Raw genomic sequence first — 21,161 nt, forward strand, 5'->3', positions numbered from 1 at the left:
TTTCATGCATCTTGCAGCTGAAGTACAGAGAAGTGTATGAGAAGAGCAAAGCCCAGATCAACATGGACCCTGAGGCTCATGAGATCCGTGCTGCCAAGGAGGCCTACAAGAACATCAGCAATGTAAGTGTCTTTAGTAAGAGAAATGTCACTTACTGATTAAAGTTGACCTCAAAATACCTAATAAGTATTAATCCAATTTTTGATTTGTTTCCTCCGCTTTTAGCTTGACTACAAGAAGAAGTATGAAGCCACCAAGAACAAGTGGATCTGGACATCAGAGAGGCCTGACTTCCTCAATGCTGCCAAGAACTCCCTGCAACAGAGTGATGTGAGTTTTTGTTTCTTCTTTATATTTTTTTTTCATTTTAACAAACATTTTCACTCTAATCTTGCTCCCATTGTCTTACCTACAGGTTGAGTACAAGTATGACAAAGAGTCAATGAAGGGCTGTGTGATTCCTGTCGTTGACGACAAGTTGACCCTCCTGGCTATGAAGAACAACGAAATGGCCAGCATTGTAAGTATTTTTCTTTTTTTTTTTCTTTTTTACCTTCTCTATGATTAAATTAAATTACTAAAAGGCAGAGAGGACTCAGCTCCAGATCTCAAGGGACAATGCTACTTCAGAAATAAATGTTTAACTTGTTGTTAACTAATACTTTATTTGTTGCTGCTCTTCAGGTGAAGTACAAGCAGAAGTATGAGAAGGAGAAGGGCCACTACGTGCCCGTCATGGACACTCCTCAAATCCTGCATGCCAAGGCTGTGCGCGTTCTGGCATCAGAGGTGAGTTTTATCCTGTAAAAAGTCAACCTTTATTTGTACAGGTTAACCCCTGTGCATCACAAGGATCATTTTTGCATTTTTTATTATTATTATTATTTTTTAATCTTTTTGGCTGCGTTAATGCATATGGCATACATTTTATCAAGGGTATAAGTGTTTTTTTTATCATGGAATTTTTCATTTTTTTAAGTTTAACATCACACTTAGACCCTTAAGGACATATATGTCCCTACTGTAACCCATTAAAATTACATTTATTGATCCAAGAGCCATTAAAGCATAAATGCATTCTAGTATATCAGGCTTTTTATCTGGAGCCCTGGCTTATTTGTCCTCTAAGGTAACAAGTGGGGCTTGTTTAATCTCTGCACAAATACAATTAACTAACAAATTTCAATAAATAAAATAAAAAATGTAAAATGCATCCAAATCAATTGCTATTCATTATAATATCCGTTATTATGAAATAATACCCCTAGCATTTAATATACACTAATTAATTCCGTTTTTTGTGGGGGTTTTCTCATAATAACAGTGTCTAAGCAAACTGGCAGTGAAAGGTTAACATTTCTAAAAATGATTGAATATTTGGTAGTGATGATCTGGACTGAAGTTGATCTAAAAGATTGAAATGTAGAACAACAATATTCATATTTAATTTATGGCAGTTTTTTTAATGCTTAAATTTTTGCACAAAGACATTTTTTAAAGGGATGCCACATAAAAGGGTTAAGATTAAGATATATAACACTATACAGCTGCATTTATGCATTGAACAATACATGTGTTATAATATTTTTAATTCTCATTCTCAGAGCAAATACAAGGAGGCCAGTAAGAAGGACATGCAGTCCGGCTCATTCACCACCCTGTCTGAGACTCGTGACACCGCCCACAGCAAGCAGATCAACAAGCTTGTCAGCGGGGTAAAACCGTCTCGCATTTATTACACAAAATGGACCCAACCACTGCATAAATCCTGGACTGTTTCTGTGTAGCTGGCCTTGACATTTCTTTATCTCTTTTTCCAGAAATTGTACAAAGCTAAGTTTGAGAAGGAAAAGGGCAAGTCCATTTACAACAACATGATTGTTCCACCTGATGTGAAGCACGCCATGGGAGTGGCCAAGAGCCAGAGCAACGTGAGTCATCGCCACAGTTTAGCTAAAATATTAATTTAATGATTTACACTATATATTTACAGCTAACAGTATCCATGCTGATAGTTGGATATTATATTTATCAATTGTTTGTATTGTATTCCCAGGATTTTTCTGTTTTTTCTTCCATATTTTGTCCTTTTTAAGTTTTTTGTAAATAGTGATATTGGGCTATATTAATGAGGTTGACTTGACATGAAATTCTGTGTTCCCACAGATTGCCTACAAGAAAGACGCCAAAGCCAACCTGCACTACACCTCTGTAGTGGACCGTCCTGACATAATGAAGGCAACCCAGGCTGCCAAACTTATCAGTGAGGTAATCAACAAGTATAATATGCATAAAATCTGCTATTTAGAGAGTAAAACCGTTACGAGAGGCAGAAATATGTAGAATATGAAGTTGCCTTTGAATAAATGTAGACTCACACTTGATGTTTGCATGCTTGAGAATTGAGACACTTTTTTTAAATCTTCAATTATGCTGGTAAAATATAATGTAATTAATCAAACATGATAAAGCTTAACTGTGCTTCATGAGCAGTGAGACAGGGGTGTCTAGGATATAGTTAACTCTTTTATTTATATGATAAAATTTTGTTTGAAAAAATTCTGGGTCACAATTTCTATAAATCCTCTAAAAATAAATGATCACCCAAAAGAAATAGAATTATTGTGCTGATAAGTAGCAATGGAGTTTTGGTAGTATAAATTACTTCTCAAGAATGAGTGAAATATTAAACACACATTCAAAGTCCACCACCTACGAAGCCAAACCTTTGAAAAATACAAGTGATATTATGAACACTGTTTGGCTCAGAAGTGACCTCATACAGTACATAAACAACACAGCAACAAAGATAAGACAGTCAAGACCACCACTGTAGTTTGTACATTTGTCCACTGATTCTTGTTTGCTCTCGTCTCTGTCAGGTCGGCTACCGTGAGAAGGCCCGTGAGGAGGCGAGCCGTGGAGGCTCTCTGCTCCACCGTCCAGACATTGCTCTGGCCACTGAAGTGTCAAAGCTGACAAGCCAGGTACACCAAACCAAATCCACCTGGGCCAGTCAATTTCATGTCATGCTGGTTTCTTTCTGGTCCCCTGAAGTTTTCATCTCCCTTATTTATGAAACAAGATGGCGGGAATCAGCCAGCGGAAGCCATATTGCTCTTTCTCTCTGGGTTTCATTGTCAGATCAGCTTCCATCAGCTAATATTTGCAGACTAGTGTTGCTGTGGTAGATGCTTAGCAGCAGTCCTGTAGACCTAACGATAAAACTAGCAGCTCTCCCATCCCACAGCGCTTTCTTTGCCCTCCTGCATTTTAATCCACATCTGAATCTGTCTCCATGAAAGTACATTTACATGTTTAACTGCTCATTTCATTGTTCATGTCTCCATCCTTAAACCTGTCCTCCTACACTGCTCCTCTTCCTCCATTCTTATTTTACTGTACTCTTCAGATTCCTCATCTTCTTTACCCTTTCCATAATGTCCTGCTCTGTGTGTGTTCCCATCCCTCCATCTCACTGCGCTTTGCAGGTGGGCGCCAAGCCCTCCCTCCATGGAGCTGCTTCCTACGATACCCCCCAGATGCGCCACATTAAGAAAATGAGTGCCGTGACTAGTGATGTAAGGAGATTAACGCACTGAAACCGAAGGGCTGCTATTATCCGTCTGTCCCCTGTGTCTTTCTATTCACTTCTCATCAATCTGTTGACTGACTTTGCTGCGGGGTACCTGTCTTTTTGCAGTTCACAGTGCCCCCTCTGCTCTTCTGTTTCCCCGATAAGCTGTGGCTCATTGCTAGGCATAGACGGGATCATTAGTATGTTCCCACGGTCAGATGTTCCCAGGGCATGTGTATCTCCTCATATAAACTGACTAGGGATGTCAGTTATGAATCAATAATTAATGATTTATGCAGAAGACAAGGAGCGTGTGGTGCAACTGACAGAAAATGTTTCTGTAGTGTGCAGCTGTGCCACTAGGTGGAGCATCACATTTTTTAATGAGATTAATAACTGTAAACTGTAAAACGTACCTCCATGTCCTTAGAGGAAGAAAAAAAGTTGCATCGTGCATTATTCTACTCACCAAGGAAGTCCTACTGATGAGGCTCATGCTAACACTAAACTAGGATGTTGAACCAAAGCAGCTGCTTTGTTAATGCAGGCTGAGAACAAGTGTCAGACAACAGGACTCCAATTACACAAAATAAACACAAATGTCATGAACTGAATAGACAAGTATAAATGTACCTGCAGTAGCAGATATATAGTCTAACTAACTAACATTGTAAGTAGTTGGTAAGGGCTATGTTTGCAGTTCAAATTGCAAACGAAAAAAAGGGTTAAAAGTCCAGAAAACTGTCTTGCCCACAACATTTTAGGGCATATGAAAGAGTATCACCAATAGGCTATATACTGTCATTAGGTCATTTCAACATCTTGACCCAAAGAAAAACCCATTGAACATTTGAATTTTGGGAAAAACTTTGCTGAGATTATAAAACTATATAAAATAATTCATGTATGTGTTACATTTGGAGCATATTAAGCTGTGGAACATAAAACCCTGGGAACATACTGTAGAAATGTTCCCGACATAGACAAACGTTGCATTACTGCATGCACTTGTGCCAAAACTGTATGTCATACATACTTTATTCAACATTTTCAGAATTTTTTTCTGAGTCACTCAGACAATCTGTTTTTTAATGAACAAACTTGCATTGAGTTACTGTATAGAACATGTGTTTATCCAGTAGTTTAGAAAGTGCAGATTAATTCATTAATACTGCTGGATTTACACATGTTTTTTTTCTGAAACACTTGTTTGTCTCACTTCTCTCTGAAGCTGAATGATCCGTGGATTGACAGAAACATGCTCCCTCTGAGTCAAGAACACAAGCATACCTTCCTACCTCTTTCATATATACTCTGATATATATGAAGTTTATGTTGTGTTTGTGTCGATCATGTAAAACTGGATTACTTGAGACTCATCTAAGATGCTTTGTGATGTCAAGTATGAACGGCAGTCCACCTTGTCTGAATCCTAGCACAAACTAGATTCATTGTGATACAAGACACTCGGTCTGAACAAAAACAGGGTGTCTCCCCAGCTGACCTGTTTGGTTTCAGTGAGAAGAACAAAAACAGACCTATTTAAAAAACGAAAAATAAGAATGAAATAGGAAAAATAGGATTTTCTTCTCAAGCCTGGAACCGAACTGCAGATGTGAACACACCCACAGAGACCTTTCTGCCCTCTGAGACTAATTAGCACAATGATTGCTGAATGAAACGGGGAAATAAACCGATGCATGAGAAAATCACCTTTACAGGATACACAGTTTGACTTCAGTTATTGTATAACAAGGGATGCAAACTTAATTTTGAATGTGAATATTGAGAAGCAAACTATGGAAGTCCATTTACCTCAGTAAAAGAAAAAATAAAATGAAAACTTTGTATCTTTTGAGAAGGTTTCTCATTATTTGCAAAGTTAAGTTAATTTTTTGACAATACTAAGAGCTGTTTTCTATGTAAACCCAGTACCAATGGAATTAAAAAAAACCAAAAAGACCTGTAAATTAATGAAATGATAAACTTTTTTGAAATAGTGACTTACAGGAAGGCCAAAAAACACAATTTTTTAATCTTTTTTTTCAGTTTTACTGGTAAAAATTGGCTCCATAGCATACAGTACACAAGCATTTACACACAATTATCCATTAGGAATCAGACTTCTTTATCCCTTTTTATACACTATAAAATGCATTATGTTGTCCTTTAAGTGTTTCCAGTGGGCTGGCATCTGTAAATCTTCCACTGCTTTTTGTCACCACTCACGATAACTCTCACATATATATCGACCCCAACAGTTGAAATACAAGGAGAAATTTGACAAGGAAATGAAAGGAAAGAAGCCACAATATGACCTGAAGGACAGTAAGATTTACAAGACTTTGAAGGATGCCAATGTGTTGGCTAGTGAGGTAAGTGATAAAATCATTCCAGATAATTAATTTTGGAAACAAACACAGTCCCAATCTAACATCACGTCTGCCAACTCCATGTGCAGGTGAAGTACAAGGGTGACCTGAAGAAGATCCACAAGCCTGTGACCGACATGGCGGAGTCTCTGTCCATGCAGCACAACCTGAGCACCAGCAAACTGTCCAGCCAAGTAAGAAATATCAGCCCTTAACCCTCTCACCTCTCACCTCTCACACTCCCGCCCAGGAAGCTGCTAGGACTTTAATTTAGTTTCACTGAAATGTGTCTGTATTCATCAACCCACATTATTCACCATCATGGATTCATACACTATCATCCATTACACTGTGACCTCATCTGGAAGTGACCCTTACCCTTCTCACCCTCAACCTTTTCACCTTTGACCTTCCCATATTTTCACCTTCTATAACCTCAACATTCATTTTTTTTTCTTCCTCCTGTAGTTTGACTAGTTTATTATTAATATATGACTAGTAAAACTAGTCATTAATAATCGCTAAAACTCCCCACTTCTTCATTGACTCGAGATAATTTCTCATATAATTTTTAATCATCATTACTTCATTTTCATTTATTATTTTTCTTAGTGTGTCATATTTTTGACATTGCTAAGAGCTGTTTTCTATGGAAGCCCATTACCAGTAGGATGAAAACAAAAAATGACTTATTTATTATCTTTGAATAATGACTGAATATCTAAATGAATGTGTGTGTGTGTGTGTGTGTGTGTGTGTGTGTGTGTGTGTGTAAAAAACAAAAAGACTTATCACCCTGAAATAATGACTTAGTTTCACAAAATAATGACTTAATATCTTGACATAATGTTTTAGTAGCTCAAATAATTACATCGTATATTAAAACTTGCTTGAAATAATGACTAAGTATCTTGGGGGGGGGGGGATACCTAGTATCTCAATCATTTATCAGTCATTAATTTGAGATACTAACTCATGACTATGAGATAAGAAGAAGGTTTCTGATTATAATGACTGACAAAGTCTTTTATTTTTTTTAATCAAATTGGTAAAAATGGGCTTCAGTAGTTCACAGTTGTAATGTTACTTTTTCTGTATCTGTTATAAAATCTGAGACTTTTTTTGTACGATATGGACGGGAGTAAACTCCAGACAGACGCTCTTTTTCTTCTTCGCTGTACTGAGCTGTCTTACTTGACTGGGAATTCCCCATAGTACTGCTACAAGAAGAAATTTGAGGAGAGTAAGGGTCACTACCACATGATCGCTGACACACCAGAACAGCTCCATCACAAGGAGGCTTCTGAACTTCAGAGCAACGTAAGTGATACAGGCTCAATAAAATCTGTGACTGTGAGTTTAAGCTGTTCAAACAGACAAACAGACATGTTTGTGAAATCTTCTCTGCACATACAGGAGGGAGGTTTTGCATTATTTGTTAATGATTTAAGATTAATCTTAATTTAATCTTAAATCCTGGAAAAAAAGAGGGTTTTATGGGTCAGCCCTGACAATCAATGTCATTTTTTTCAGTTTGTTTTAAAAGCAACTATTTTCATATTGAATTGTTAAAGACTCACTAATGTATTAATCCATAATGGCAAACATACACTGAAAAATACTATTTTAAAAGCAGGAAGAACTGTACAAAAAAAAATTCCTTGTGTTGTCTTATATTGATCAGTTTCATTTAAAAAAGTGTTTTGTGATTTACATGTGATTTACATATTTTTCGTCATGTATTCAATAAACAAACAACAATCTAAACAGTACACAACTCCAGATAGAATTTTTTTTTAAATAATTAAAAAAAGAACAATAATATTAATAATCGTAAAACGATTAGAAAATTAATTATTACAATTTAATTAAATTAAAATCAATGAGAAGAGAAGAAAATTAAAATATATATATATACACATTTAAATATAGATACGCACATATACATTTTCTAGGATTTCAAATGTGTCACAAAATGTTTTACTAAACTAAGATTATTTCTCCATCAAACAAAAAAAATCCTGATTACAGGCTGTTTTTTCAACTAATCATTTTATTTAAAATATGTTTTCTTTAAAGGACAACACTTGGCTTTTTTTTTTTTTTTTTTCTGTTGACGTGACATTTGTGCTGTCCAGGTGAAATACAAGGAGAAGTATGAGAAGGAGAAGGGCAAGGCCATGCTGGACTTTGAGACACCCACATATGTGACTGCGAAGGAGGCCCAGCACATGCAGAGCCAGGTAAACACCCTGTCTGTCTCCTGTGTGATTAAAACAGCTGCAAATTAAAAAATACACTTTTTATTGTAAGCCTCTCTCTCAGCCTGAAGACTCCTCAGTGCCTGCCGTACGTTAACATGTACTGTAATGGTTTATATTGATATGCTTCAGCTTGTTGGATGTCCAGCTATTGTTTATATTAGACTTACAGAATGTTTCTGAAGTTTGGGAAAACCCTTTTACACTGCCTTTAATGCCAGTTCATTAAGCTTTAAGTTTGTGTTTCTGTGCTTGGTAGTTACAATATCGTCTTGATGTCTTTCATTTTTGACAATTCAGATCATAATATCTTTTGTCCTTTGCTATTTTTTTTATTCTGAACTAGCTATATAAAGGCAGTGTAAGAGATTAAACTCATGCAACGTCTTGTTGTTTCCTAATGCTGTGTTTAAGTTCAGACTGCTTAATCTTACTCCTTCGATACAGGAATGGCAAAGGTAAAGTATGTGTTTGTCTCAGTCTGTAAACATTTCTATGAACCCTTCATTTTAGATTTTTTAAGTGTTTGATTAAAATATGTTAATACATTTATTTTGATATTGTTATTCAGGTGTTAAACTCCAGATGTCAAACATTAGAGTTACTTTTCTTACAATAAACACCTCCACCTCACTCATACCAGTGGTACCATTTATTTCTATCTTATGTAACTTATGTAACTATATTTCTACTCCGGTCATTTTAGAGGCAAATATTGTACTTTTTACTCCACTACATTTAGCTTTAGTTACTTTTCAGGTCAAGATTCAACATAAAACATGGTAAATTTAAAGTTATGAGACATTTGTTTTAAAAAATTAAACCTCATAACAGTATATTTGGAAGTTCAAATGAGCCCTACCTTGAGAAAATGTAAATGCTGTTTACATAAATGCATCAATAATAATAATACAATAATATATTTGGGTCCTTTCTGCATAATGAGTACTTTTACTTTTGATACTTTAAGTACATTTTGATGCTGATACTTTTGTACTTTTACTTTAGTAAGTTTTGAATACAGGGCTTTTACTTATAGTGGAGTAATTTCGCAGTGTGGTATTTGTAATTTTACTTAAGTAAGGGATCTGTATACTTCTTCCACCACTTGCAACACTCATGCACAAGTACTTACATTTAAAGACTTCAGTCAGTCATTATAAGGAGAATGGTGCAAACCCTGCAGGTTGAGGTAACTGCATTGTGAACCAGCACTGCTTGCATGTGGTTATTTGAGCTCTGTTGTCCCCTTGTCTTGTCTTGTCTTTGCGGCCAATAGAAAGACTATAAGAAGGACTTTGAGGAGCACATGAGGGGCAAGAACCTCTCAGGCTTGGAGGTCACCCCTGCCATGTTACATGTCAGACACGCCACCAAAATAGTCAGTGAGGTAACTAAAGGACAATTCATCCCTGACGACCTTCCCATGTTTATCTTACCCATCCTTTGTAATCTTACTAAGACGATATCAACACCACGTTCCCTCTTCCATTTTTAAATTGTTTTAATCCCACGAGTGCTTCCTTCTTTCTTCACTTCTTGTGGGTCCACCAATGAAGTTGGTTTGTTTGCATGATTCACAACACAACCCTAAACTCTTAATAAAGCATATATCCATGTCTCTATCTATAGCGTAGTTTAGTGTTGTTTGTTTGTTTGTTTTTATATTTGTGTCTGTTGACATCTTGGACTTTTACAATGAAGAGACTACTAATAGCTTTAGGTCAAAAAGTCTGCATGCATGAATGCAATAACGTTCGTCAATAAGGTGAAATACTTACTTGAATTGTTGTGTTTTGTTTAATTTTGGTGTTTTTGTTTTCATGTTCTATCTGATAAAATGTGGTTCACATTGTCTTTTATCAGGATTCTTGCCAAAGTCACCAATGTCTTCACTCTCTCTGTGCAAATATGACTGACTGTAATAATATTCACTATTTTATAATGATATAATAGACCTAAACTCTGTCTCTGCTTCAGTTTCATTGTCTTTTTTTGAGATGTTTGGTGACTTTGAGCTAAAAGGCCGAGCACACAGAGTGCTTGCCGTACTGTCTGTCTGTATGTCTTGGCCTGGCCTGCCTGTGTGCCCTTCTTGCAGTCTCTCTGTTCTTCTTCCGTCCTGTAGAAAGAGTACAGGAGGGATCTAGAGGAGGGAGTGAAGGGTAAAGGGCTAACTGTACTGGAGGAAACTCCGGAGCTTTTGAGAGCAAGGAATGCAACTCATATCCTGTGTGAGGTACGGCTGACTGAGAGGTGATGCAAAAAACAGCATCACGCTCTCAAACGAGTGCCTTCCCACAATCCCTCTCCTGATGCATCATCTGCTGCATCCTGTCCCCTTAACTAAGCTTCATCATCACACTAAAAGGGCGACTGCTGGGTTTGACTCTTACTTTTATCCTTGCTTCATGACATCACTAATCTTCCAGCACTCTCCTTTCTTTTATTTCTATAAAATGTTCTTGACCTTCACTCAATTTTATGGTCCCACAATTTTCTCTTATACTCTTTTATATCAGATAAATATTCCAAAAGTCATCCTTAAATTTACTCAAAGCATATTTGGTTTTATTTTTTATAGGTAAATATGCAATAGTGTTTTTTTAGGATTATATTCATTGACTTTAGAATTCAAGTATTTATATTAAAACACATGTAAACAAAAGACACACCCCAACTGCAATACAATAGGAACAAAAAGGGCATCCCAAAGAGCAAAGATCTCACAATGTTAACAAAGGTCTGATCTGCTCAATATTGTAATGAGTTTTCCTTGACCCACGTTGCACCTTTTTTACCAGGTATCATTACCATCGCTCCAGTAGATTTTCCTGTAATCCTACTGACAAGCAAACAAGTAAAACACATGTTCAATAGATACACATTTGACCTCAATGCCCAATATCAGCCTCATTGGACTAAAACCTTGGCCATCAAAGGGCGGAGAACTTTTTATGGACCGAAAACCAAACTACTGAGCTGCTTGACACAGCTGAAAACTACTCTCTGCTGGGTCCAATGATCTCTCTCTTGCAAGGCTGTATGAAAAAACTGTTTATGAGTTATAACAAGGTGTGGATAAAGTGTGGGGAGATGGGTGTAATGGACCATTTAAACATTACATTTCTGCTGAGTGCAAAAATACCTCCTGCATAAGTTTAGCTCTGGTAGCTGAACAGTTAATCCGTTATCTTTTACTTGTGGAACCAACTTTACTACAAAATCTTGTGCAAGTATGTGAATCCATTTGGAAGTTATGCACCTTTTTGTAACAGGCCACTCCTATTAACACGCTCCCTTCTTCTAGCCAGTTGGGATGAAAACAAACACACACCTTTACACACACACACATACACTTGACTTCCATGCAAAATATTAGCCCCTTTAGGGTGAAAACTGCTAGAGAGTAAGGACATTTCATGGAAAGATCAACTGACTGATCGACCAAGAAAAAACAACCTTGTCGGTGGAAATCATTTAAAAAAATGCTTACTTTTGTTGTAAATGCAACTTCAAAGCTGTACTTTGACTTTGAGTTCTTTCTCTCTCTTTTTTTTTAATCAGAAAATGCTCTGGATGCTTTTGAGGTTGATTTTTGGAGTTGATAAAAGCTGCAGCACTGTGAAGCAGCAGCTAAAAATGAGAAAATTAATAGAAAACATTGATTTGTTGAAAATGTCTATGCTTTAACACACTGTTCTAAACCACTGATGTTTTATATTTCAGTTTTGAGTGGATCTTCACAGACAATCTGCTGCCCAATTGACCTTTATTAAAAACCATCCTAATTTCTTCTAACTCTCCTTTATTCACCACTCCTCTAGGCGTTTTGGTTTTGCAGCCCCACCCAATATAAAAGAGTAGAAATCCTGTTATTTGTAGAATCATCTTGTCATGTCTGCTTCTAGCAAGTACAGGGCTTTTATGTAACTTTTACACACCTGTAACTTTACAGAGAGAGTACAAGAAGGCGCTGGAGCAGGAGATCAAGGGCAAGGGAATGTTAGCTTTGGCTACAGACACCCCGGACTTCATGAGGGCAAGAAACGCTACTGACATCCTCAGTCAGGTCTGAATTATGTTGTGTTCTCATATTGTTACAAATATAAAAGGGAACAGTTCTGTACTGATGGACGTTTTCTGTTTCTTAGGCTAAGTACAAGCACACCGCTGAGATGGACAGAGCCAGCTACACCAGCGTCATCGACACCCCGGACATCATCCATGCTCAGCAGATGAGGAACATCATCAGCCAGGTAGATAAAAACGTATAACTCCCCGTTGGGTTGTACATCTTGTGGCATCTCAAAACTATTAAATGAGGACTCCTGAAATACTGTGCAGCGCATGAAAAATGTTCATTAATGTCTGTAGTAGGGTTGTGAACGATAAACCGATGCAACCGGATATTTGACAAGTGAGAGATACAGCTGCGTCGGTAGCAGCCTCCTCAATCGATACAAATCAGCCATGAATTCCTGGGATGCATCCTATGTCCCTTATTTTATGTCTCCTCTATCCTCTATCCTTGCTTTATTTCTCTATTTCGCGTGCGCCATCTTAACGACCATCCCAAAGCTCTTATTTGTGCTTGAAGGATAGAGGAGAGAGGATAGAGGAGGCATATTGGAGGAGCCACAAGCGAGGATACATCCGAGCATCCTATGCGGAGGTCTTTTAGAGGTGGCCCTACACTCAGACTCTCTACTGTTTTTTTTTTTAACTTTAAAAGTACACATAATAAATCTAAATGGGGGAAATAACAGATCATGAAAGGGAAAAAAGGCATCTAGAATAATTTTTCTTTACATTATTATAAATGTAGAAAGTTTGTGGTCTTTTTGTTGTCCAGACCCTCAATAAAACAGATGTTTAACTCCATGGCGAATCAGAAGATAAATAAAATATAAAACTTGTGAGTGACACACGATAAAATATCTACAACAAATATTAACAGTAGAATCGAATCGAATCGAATCGAATCGATTCGATTCGAATCGAATCGGTCTGTAATAAAAGTATATAGTTTTTTAATCGTATCGTAACCTGTGTATCTAGATGCGAATCGAATCGTTTATCACAGGGAGATGTGCAACCCTAGTCTCATCTTTTATCACAATCCTGCTGTTTGTGTTTTCATCCAACAGAAAAAGTACAAAGAGGAGGCTGAGAAGACCATGTCTCACTATGTGCCTGTCCTGGACACTCCGGAGATGCAGAGAGTCCGTGAGAACCAGAAGAACTTCAGCACTGTAAGTAATCAATGTTTCTGATTAATGATGCTGGTTCTTACTGTGGCAGCATGTCTGAGGACCTACAGTGTGAAGTCTGAGGTTCTTCTGGTGTCTGATTGCTCTGTGTACGTCTCCATGTCTGCTCTAAAGTATTATCTTCAATACTTTATACTTTTGTACTGTTACTGGAATGTATGTTCTCTAATTTATTTGAATCCAGCTGTAAATGGTGTCAAATTTTTAGGTTTTAGCAGTTTCTCTTCTGTCTTTCTGTTTCTTTTCTTTTTTTGTTTGACCTCTTTATCATTGTGAAACATTTTAACTGCACTCTTGTTTTTCTCCCTGTAGAATCTTTACCAGCTTGACCATAAAAACATAAAGGGCAAAGTGTCTACTGTAAAGGACACTCCTGAAATGCTTCGTGTTAAAGAGAATACAAAGAATTTCAGCTTGGTATCTACACCACAATATTATTTCTTGATCTTTTCTAATAACACATTTTTATTTACATTTTTCCTTATTTTTTTCCTTATTTATTTATAACTTTATCTTTTTTTAACAAACCCTGATATGCAGCCCTAATTTCTTTGGACCAAATATTTTTTTAACCTTGTAGAATATGCAACTTTTTAATTCACGCAACTAACCCGTGACAACTTGCTCTGTAGTTTACACTTGTTAGTGCAGAGCTTGTGTGTTGTTAGATTCTTGTCCACAGTGCCGTGTTGTTGTTGGAGTGTCCACACACTGTGTTCCTTTAAATGTTGATGTTTCGTTTCCTGATGTTGTGTGTTGGATGCAAGATAAATCAAGTATAGTACTTCAGCATCATTATCCAAGAATTGAAATAAGGCTAACCGATTGCTGATTTCATTCCTCGTTCATGCAAAGATTCAGTACAAAGAGGATTTGGGAGGAGGAACAGCCTTGCCTGTGACCCCAGAGATGGAGAGAGTTAAATGCAACCAGCGGAACATTAGCACGGTACTCCACAGAGTGACCCTGCCCGCCTTCATCTCCTCCTCAACCCGTCCCACCACCATATCCCCTCCTTATCTAGTGACCTGGAATATAACCAGACCTGTACTGACACGTAACCTCTTTAAATATCCATTTTCAATCCAACACAGATTTCCTTAATGCTTATTATTTTAGTTTATTTATTTATTACTAATTATATGATTTTATGGAGCCCCCAAGGTCCTGGATATTTGTTTGTTAAATTGTGGAAACATGAGGATATTAATAGGCCAAATATAAATAGGTCCACATATTTATTATATGTTATATTATAGGTCCAAAATATGTGGACAGACCTGTGTGTTTTAATGCATTTATTGACATTTTAAATGTCAATGAATAGCAACTTTTTCTGCGCAGGAATTCCCACATTGAATCAGGGTTTCATCATCTGAAGGGTTGTGCATGCAAAACAGCTAATAAGAATGCCCTCTCTCTGAAATTATCTTTGATTGGTTAAAATCTCCGGTCATTGACTAGATTTTCTGAAGCTCGAAAACAGAGCAAAAATTGGGTGGGGGGTGCAGCAGTCTAGTTTTCTCTCAGACCATTTTAAATCACAATATTCTGACAGATTATGATGATTTTTTTGCCCAATGATGCAGGGGAAACAAAATAAAATGTCTATTGGGACTTTGAGGGCTCTGTGGGATTTTCTTTCTAAAATAATAATAATAATAATAATAAGAAGAAGAAGAAGAATTGATAAGGTGTATATAACACTTTTAAAAATACTCAAAGGTGCTTAACATGATGATAAAAATAATAATAAATCATTGCATTTACACCGTGAAGTAATGAACTAAATTAATTTTAATCCCTTTTGAAAGCAGAACTTCATTTTTCACAAACTTACTTATTGCCAACATTCCATCCTACCACTCCAATTATGGGAAAATTGGTAAAAGAAACGTGTTACTGTCAGTTTTTGGATGCTGTTGTTATGAATGGATGGGCATGTCTGTGTCCACTGTGCTTTTGTTTGTCCCTGTCTTTACTCTGTGTCTGTGTGACATATTGCAATGGGCAGATTCAGTACAAGGAGTCTGTGGGTCAAGGCACATCCATACCAGATCTCCCTGAGGTGAAGCGGGTCCGAGACACCCAGAAGAATATCAGCTTGGTAGAGGAAAAAAATGACTTCACTGTTTCCCAAAACGCCCCCTGACCTCTCCCACTAGTCTAAACTCATAGAAAACTTTACCTTCCATGTTTTAGTACCTCCTCCATCCTAACTTAATCTCATATATCACTCCTTTTGAGCAGTCTTAGTGGATGACTTTATTTTAAATTCTTATTTTTTTTGACAATTTTCTTTTCTGATTGTCTAATCAAAATTAGAAAGCATTTCCCTTTATTTTTATTTCATTCCCTCCTATATCAGAAACTAATCTGCCTTTTAGTGTGTTACCACCATTTTTGAGTTTTTTTGTGTTGTCTTGTTCAAAGATTCAATACAAAGAAGGAGTGGGACAAGGCACGGCACTAGCAGAGACTCCAGAGATGGACAGAGTTAAACGCAATCAGCAAAACTTTAGCACGGTACTCCACCGAGTGACCCTGCTTCCTCCTGAGCTGAGCTCCTTTTTACTAGTCTTTCTTGATGGCTTGATTTTAAAATCTCATTTAGAAAAAGTTTTTTTTTTTTTTTTTTACAATTTCCCCACTTTTTTCCCCCCTTATTTTTTATTTTGCTTCATCCTTTCCTCCTATATTGGAAACTAATCAGCCTTTGAGTGTGTTACCCCCATTTTTGATTTTTTTTTTGTGTTGTCTCATTCAAAGACTCAATACAAAGAAGGAGTGGGACAAGGCACGGCAGTAGCAGAGACTCCAGAGATGGACAGAGTTAAACGCAATCAGCAAAACATTAGCATGGTACTCCACAGAGTGACCCTGCTTCCTCCCGAGCTATACATTAATTCACCTCCGTCTGCCCCCCAACCTGTTATCCCTTTATCTCTTTGTCCCCCTCAAAACATAACAGCTCACCTAAGCCTTTACCCCTCATTTAGATGCCAGAACTGTTATCATGTCAAACCAAGAAGATATAACACAGTTTATATTGTGTTTCTGTTTGTCTGTGTCTTAGTGTGTTTCTGTTTGTTTTTACCAGTCTTAGTTTATTACTTGATTTTAAATTCTAATTTACCAAATTTTATTTTTATATTTTACAGTGTCCCCCAAACAATCCCTCCCCCGCCAAAAAAATATACCTTTCCCTTTATTTATTTTTTTTCTTTATCCATCCCTCCTATATTGGAAACTGATCTGCCTCTGAGTGTGTTACCCCCCATTTTTGACATATTTTTGTGTTGCCTCATTTAAAGATTCAATACAAAGAAGGAGTGGGACAAGGCACGGCAGTAGCAGAGACTCCAGAGATGGACAGAGTTAAACGCAATCAGCAAAACTTTAGCACGGTACTCCACAGAGTGACCCTGCTCCCTCCTGAGCTGAGCTCCTTTTTAGATTAATAACTTGATATGAAATTCTTACTACCAACTTGTTGTTTTTTTTGACAATTTCCCCCCTCTTTTGTTGTTGTTGTTGTTTTTTTTACTAAATTAGCAAACATTTCCCTTTATTTTTTATTTCCTGCCCCCCTATATTGAAAACGAATGTATGTTACCAACATTTTTGACATTTTTTTGTGTTGTCTTGTTCAAAGATTCAATACAAAGCAGGAGTGGGCCAAGGCACGGCAGTAGCAGAGACTCCAGAGATGGACAGAGTTAAACGCAATCAGCAAAACATTAGCATGGTACTCCACAGAGTTAACTTCTCCCTCCCGAGCTATATGTCCATTTTCCTCTGTCCGCCCCCATCCTTACCCTTTATCTCCCTCAAAACCACTTGTCATAATAGCTCTCCTCAGCCTTTTCCCCTCAATTAGATGCCAGAACGTTTATCATATCAAACCCACTACATACAAAACAGTTCATACTTTGTTTCTGTTTGTCCGTGTCTTACTTTGTGTCTGTGTTATTTATGCAATGGGCAGAATCAGTACAAGGAGTCTGTGGGTCAAGGCACATCCATACCAGATCTCCCTGAGGTGAAGCGGGTCAAAGACACCCAGAAGAATATCAGCTCGGTAGAGGAAAAAAGACTGCAGTGATCCTGATCATATCCCCTAATTTCCCCAAAACAACCTCTGAGTTCTCCTACTAGTCTAAAAAGTCTAGAAAACTTCACCATCCATGTTTCTAGTACTGGTTTATCCTCCTCCATCCTAACTAAGTTTCATATATCACTCCTTTTTTTTTTTACCAGCCACTTTATTTTGAATTCTCATTTCAACAAAAAATCTCATTTTTTCCTAAATATTTGCATTTCCCTGGATTTTTTTGGGTATTTCCTCCCCTCCTAAATCGACAACTAATCTGCCTTTGAGTGTGTTACCACCATATTTGACGTTTTGTTGTGTTGTCTCTTTCAAAGATTCAATACAAAGCAGGAGTGGGACAAGGCACGGCAGTATCAGAGACCCCTGAGATGGAGAGAGTCAAACGCAATCAGCAAAACATTAGCATGGTACTCCACAGAGTGACCCTGCCCCTTTACCTCACTTTCATAACAACTCCTGACCTTTCACCGTCTTGTTTAGATGTCAGAACTGTTGTACTTGTCACATCAAAGCCATCATGCCGTTATAACACCTATGATTCATGTGGGGTCAGCTAAACCTCACAGTGTCTCTATCATCACCTGCTTCTCCATTTCTCAGGAAAAAGAAAAGTGTGTTTCATGTCTGCTGTGATTTTTTTGTGCAGTGCTGTGTCTCTGTCTTCCTGCAATTGTCTCTGATTGACTTTTTCCCTCCACTTTTTATCTGCCCAAAACCCAAACTGGCAGATAAAATACAAGGACTCTATGGGTCGAGCCACGGCTATCTCGGACCTCCCTGAAGTGAGGCGGGTCAAACAAACCCAGAAGCACATCAGCTCGGTAGCGGAACAAAACCATGTGTGCTCCTAACTGTTGAGAGTGGAGAGTAGTGCTCATGGATAATACCTGTTTGCTGCTCCCCCTCCCTCCTGCTGCCACCTAGTCTTTCATCACCTCTTGCACATCTTCATCCATCTTCATTCATCAAGGCTCCTGAGCTCCAGCCCTGCCATCATCATCACTTTGACCCTTCATTTTCATCCATGCATTTCTTTTTTTTTTACTCCATCTTTAATCTTCAACCATCAACCCCTTTAAGCCTCCCTTCTGGCCTGCGATTCCCCCCAAAATACAATATTTTCTAACCAGCTTTTTTCCCTTAAAGCGGCTAAGTTCTGTTTCGCAGCTAACGATAAGCTAAATCTCCCGCTGAAGCGTTAGGAGTGTGTTTATTTCCACATGTTTGTTTGTTTTTCCTACAACAGAGATCCTGGCTGAAGCTACCAGGATGAGTCACTCTATAGGACCAATTTCTCAGACTAAATATAATCCAAATGTCACATCAACTGAAAGCAAATCCTTCTCTTAATCTTGAAAAATATCCTGAAAATAACTTTGTCTGTAACTTCAGAGTTTGAGGTTAATTCCAAGTCTACGAAACCAGTCCTATAGCTGTGTGGTGGGTGTGTGTCTTGGTGTCTGACTGGGGTCATTGTGCTCTTCGTCCTGTAGGTGTTGTATAAAGACAGTTCCGCCAAGGGAACTCCTGTCGTGTTTACCCCAGAGATGGAGCGAGTCAAACGGAACCAAGAAAACATTAGCTCGGTACCTTCAGAACCACAACAAGAACATATTCTACTTAAAATATGTTCTTCTTCTGCCCCACGTTAACCCTTTTCTAACTGACTTGTCTCCCAGCTCTAGTTAATTGTATTAATTATCCCCACTGTGCTCTTTTTAAATGTTTTTAATACCACCAGCTGTCTATTTGCGTCGTCAGTGCTAACCTCTTCTGTTGTTGAAACTACTCCACTTCATCTTGTCACCCTGCCATTCCTCCCACTGAAGATTGGGACATTTTTTATTTTCAACCTCTTAATAAACATCTCCCTGCTAATTCATTCGTCTGAAATCCCAGTAATGTAACCCCAGCTCCTTCTGCCAGCAGCTGTGTGTTTCCTCTTTGCCACGCCCTTTGTGCTGTGGATGCTAACGGCTACTGATTGATGGCTTCAGGTTTGATACGTTTCAGCCGCTCACTGTGTGTCCTCTTGTTTCTCCACTGTCCTGACTCCGCTCTCCACCAGGTGCTGTACTCTGACAGCTTCCGTAAGCAGGTCCAGGGCAAGGCCGCCTTCGTTCTGGACACACCTGAGATGAGGCGCGTCAGGGAGACCCAGCGCATCATTTCTGGAGTAAGATTTAATGCTTTTTTTTGTTTTTAATTTCTACTGCATGCTAGCACAAGCAATGGAAAGCAATTAATGCATGTTGATTGCTTCAGATAGTATCTCTAAACGATAAAACTGGTGTTATTTGATAGTTTTCTCGTCAGCAAATGCCATGAAAAGACCAAAATCAGCAATGTGGAAATCAGTCTCTCATTTTATGATGATCCCTTTTTCTTCTCTTTAAAAAGTCAGAAATATTGCTTCTTTTTTTTTTTTTTTTTTTTTACATTATTTCATATATTCACATATATTATCTTCTTATCAATTTAATTATTATTATTATTTGATTATTTTATTTTATTTTAATTTACCTAATTACTATCCGGAGTTGTATACTGTATAGAAAGTTGTTTGTTTAATAAAGAACAATACAAATTTAAATAAAAAAATATATAAATCAGTAATTTCCTACAGTAAAACAGATGTTGATGTAGACATCAGATTTAATACAACTTCTGAAAAAACCCAAACAGAGTAAATTTGTTCATTTGTTAAGAATTATTTTCAGATTAATACACATTTGGTGTTCTAGCAAGGATTTCCTTCCTTACTGTGTTGTTGTGATCTTTTCTCTCCAGGTGAGATACCACGAGGACTTTGAGAAGAGCAAGGGCAGCTTCACTCCAACCACCTCTGACCCGGTGACAGAGCGCGTGAAGAAGAACACCCAGGACTTCAGCGACATCAACTACCGCGGCATCCAGAGGCGTGTGGTGGAGATGGAGAGGAGACGTGCCATTGAGCATGACCAGGAGACCATCACTGGTACAGTTAAAATAATGCATGAAGGCATGAATGTAGGCATTTGGGTTAAGATTGTACTTTAAAATTCAACTAAAAGAAATTTGTACTGTAAAGAAATGGTAAAAGAATAGACAGATTCAATTCTGAATTTGACTCTGTGTTCTCAGATCTGCGTGTGTGGCGCACAAACCCCGGCTCTGTGTTTGACTACGACCCTGCTGAGGACAACATCCAGTCCAGGAGTCTGCACATGATGTCAGGTGAGATGAGAAAAAAGGATCATTTCATAGGTTGAAAGAAGGGGATATCATTTTTGTCTGTAGTTTAAAATAAAGTAATAAATAAGTATGAAATACTCTTTTTGCCAAAGAAGTGTTTGGTCCAACAGTGAAAAAAATTCTTAGTATGCTTCATTATCTGCCTTTTACACTCTGATTTTTAAATCAATACAAATTAATTCATATAATCACAACATTAGTAGGTTGGTTTGAATAAAAAATAATAGACAACATCTATTAAATGTGAAAACATTTAATAGATGTAATAGATGTATTTTTGACCCATATGAACAGTGTCTTAAAGAACTGTATCTAACTTCCCTTTGATGC

General features: G+C 37.6%; 1 protein-coding gene across 1 annotated transcript in view; it reads left to right on the forward strand.

Moving 5' to 3' along the window:
- neb (nebulin) overlaps positions 1-21,161 on the forward strand; it is a 75,490-nt gene that overhangs the window by 52,447 nt on the left and 1,882 nt on the right. The window contains exons 110-138 of the mRNA XM_059342836.1: positions 18-122; positions 226-330; positions 416-520; positions 685-789; positions 1,605-1,715; positions 1,821-1,931; positions 2,167-2,268; positions 2,883-2,987; positions 3,492-3,581; positions 5,839-5,952; positions 6,039-6,143; positions 7,165-7,269; positions 8,088-8,192; positions 9,490-9,600; positions 10,339-10,449; positions 12,169-12,282; positions 12,365-12,469; positions 13,361-13,465; positions 13,796-13,900; positions 14,339-14,431; positions 15,498-15,590; positions 17,139-17,231; positions 17,472-17,564; positions 17,912-18,004; positions 18,326-18,418; positions 19,091-19,183; positions 19,666-19,773; positions 20,388-20,574; positions 20,721-20,813. Coding sequence (XP_059198819.1) covers positions 18-122; positions 226-330; positions 416-520; positions 685-789; positions 1,605-1,715; positions 1,821-1,931; positions 2,167-2,268; positions 2,883-2,987; positions 3,492-3,581; positions 5,839-5,952; positions 6,039-6,143; positions 7,165-7,269; positions 8,088-8,192; positions 9,490-9,600; positions 10,339-10,449; positions 12,169-12,282; positions 12,365-12,469; positions 13,361-13,465; positions 13,796-13,900; positions 14,339-14,431; positions 15,498-15,590; positions 17,139-17,231; positions 17,472-17,564; positions 17,912-18,004; positions 18,326-18,418; positions 19,091-19,183; positions 19,666-19,773; positions 20,388-20,574; positions 20,721-20,813 — 3,058 coding nt within the window. The remainder of the gene's footprint in view (positions 1-17; positions 123-225; positions 331-415; positions 521-684; positions 790-1,604; positions 1,716-1,820; positions 1,932-2,166; positions 2,269-2,882; positions 2,988-3,491; positions 3,582-5,838; positions 5,953-6,038; positions 6,144-7,164; positions 7,270-8,087; positions 8,193-9,489; positions 9,601-10,338; positions 10,450-12,168; positions 12,283-12,364; positions 12,470-13,360; positions 13,466-13,795; positions 13,901-14,338; positions 14,432-15,497; positions 15,591-17,138; positions 17,232-17,471; positions 17,565-17,911; positions 18,005-18,325; positions 18,419-19,090; positions 19,184-19,665; positions 19,774-20,387; positions 20,575-20,720; positions 20,814-21,161) is intronic.

The sequence above is a fragment of the Centropristis striata genome, chromosome 10, assembly GCF_030273125.1.
Source record: "Centropristis striata isolate RG_2023a ecotype Rhode Island chromosome 10, C.striata_1.0, whole genome shotgun sequence".
Classification (NCBI taxonomy): domain Eukaryota; kingdom Metazoa; phylum Chordata; class Actinopteri; order Perciformes; family Serranidae; genus Centropristis; species Centropristis striata.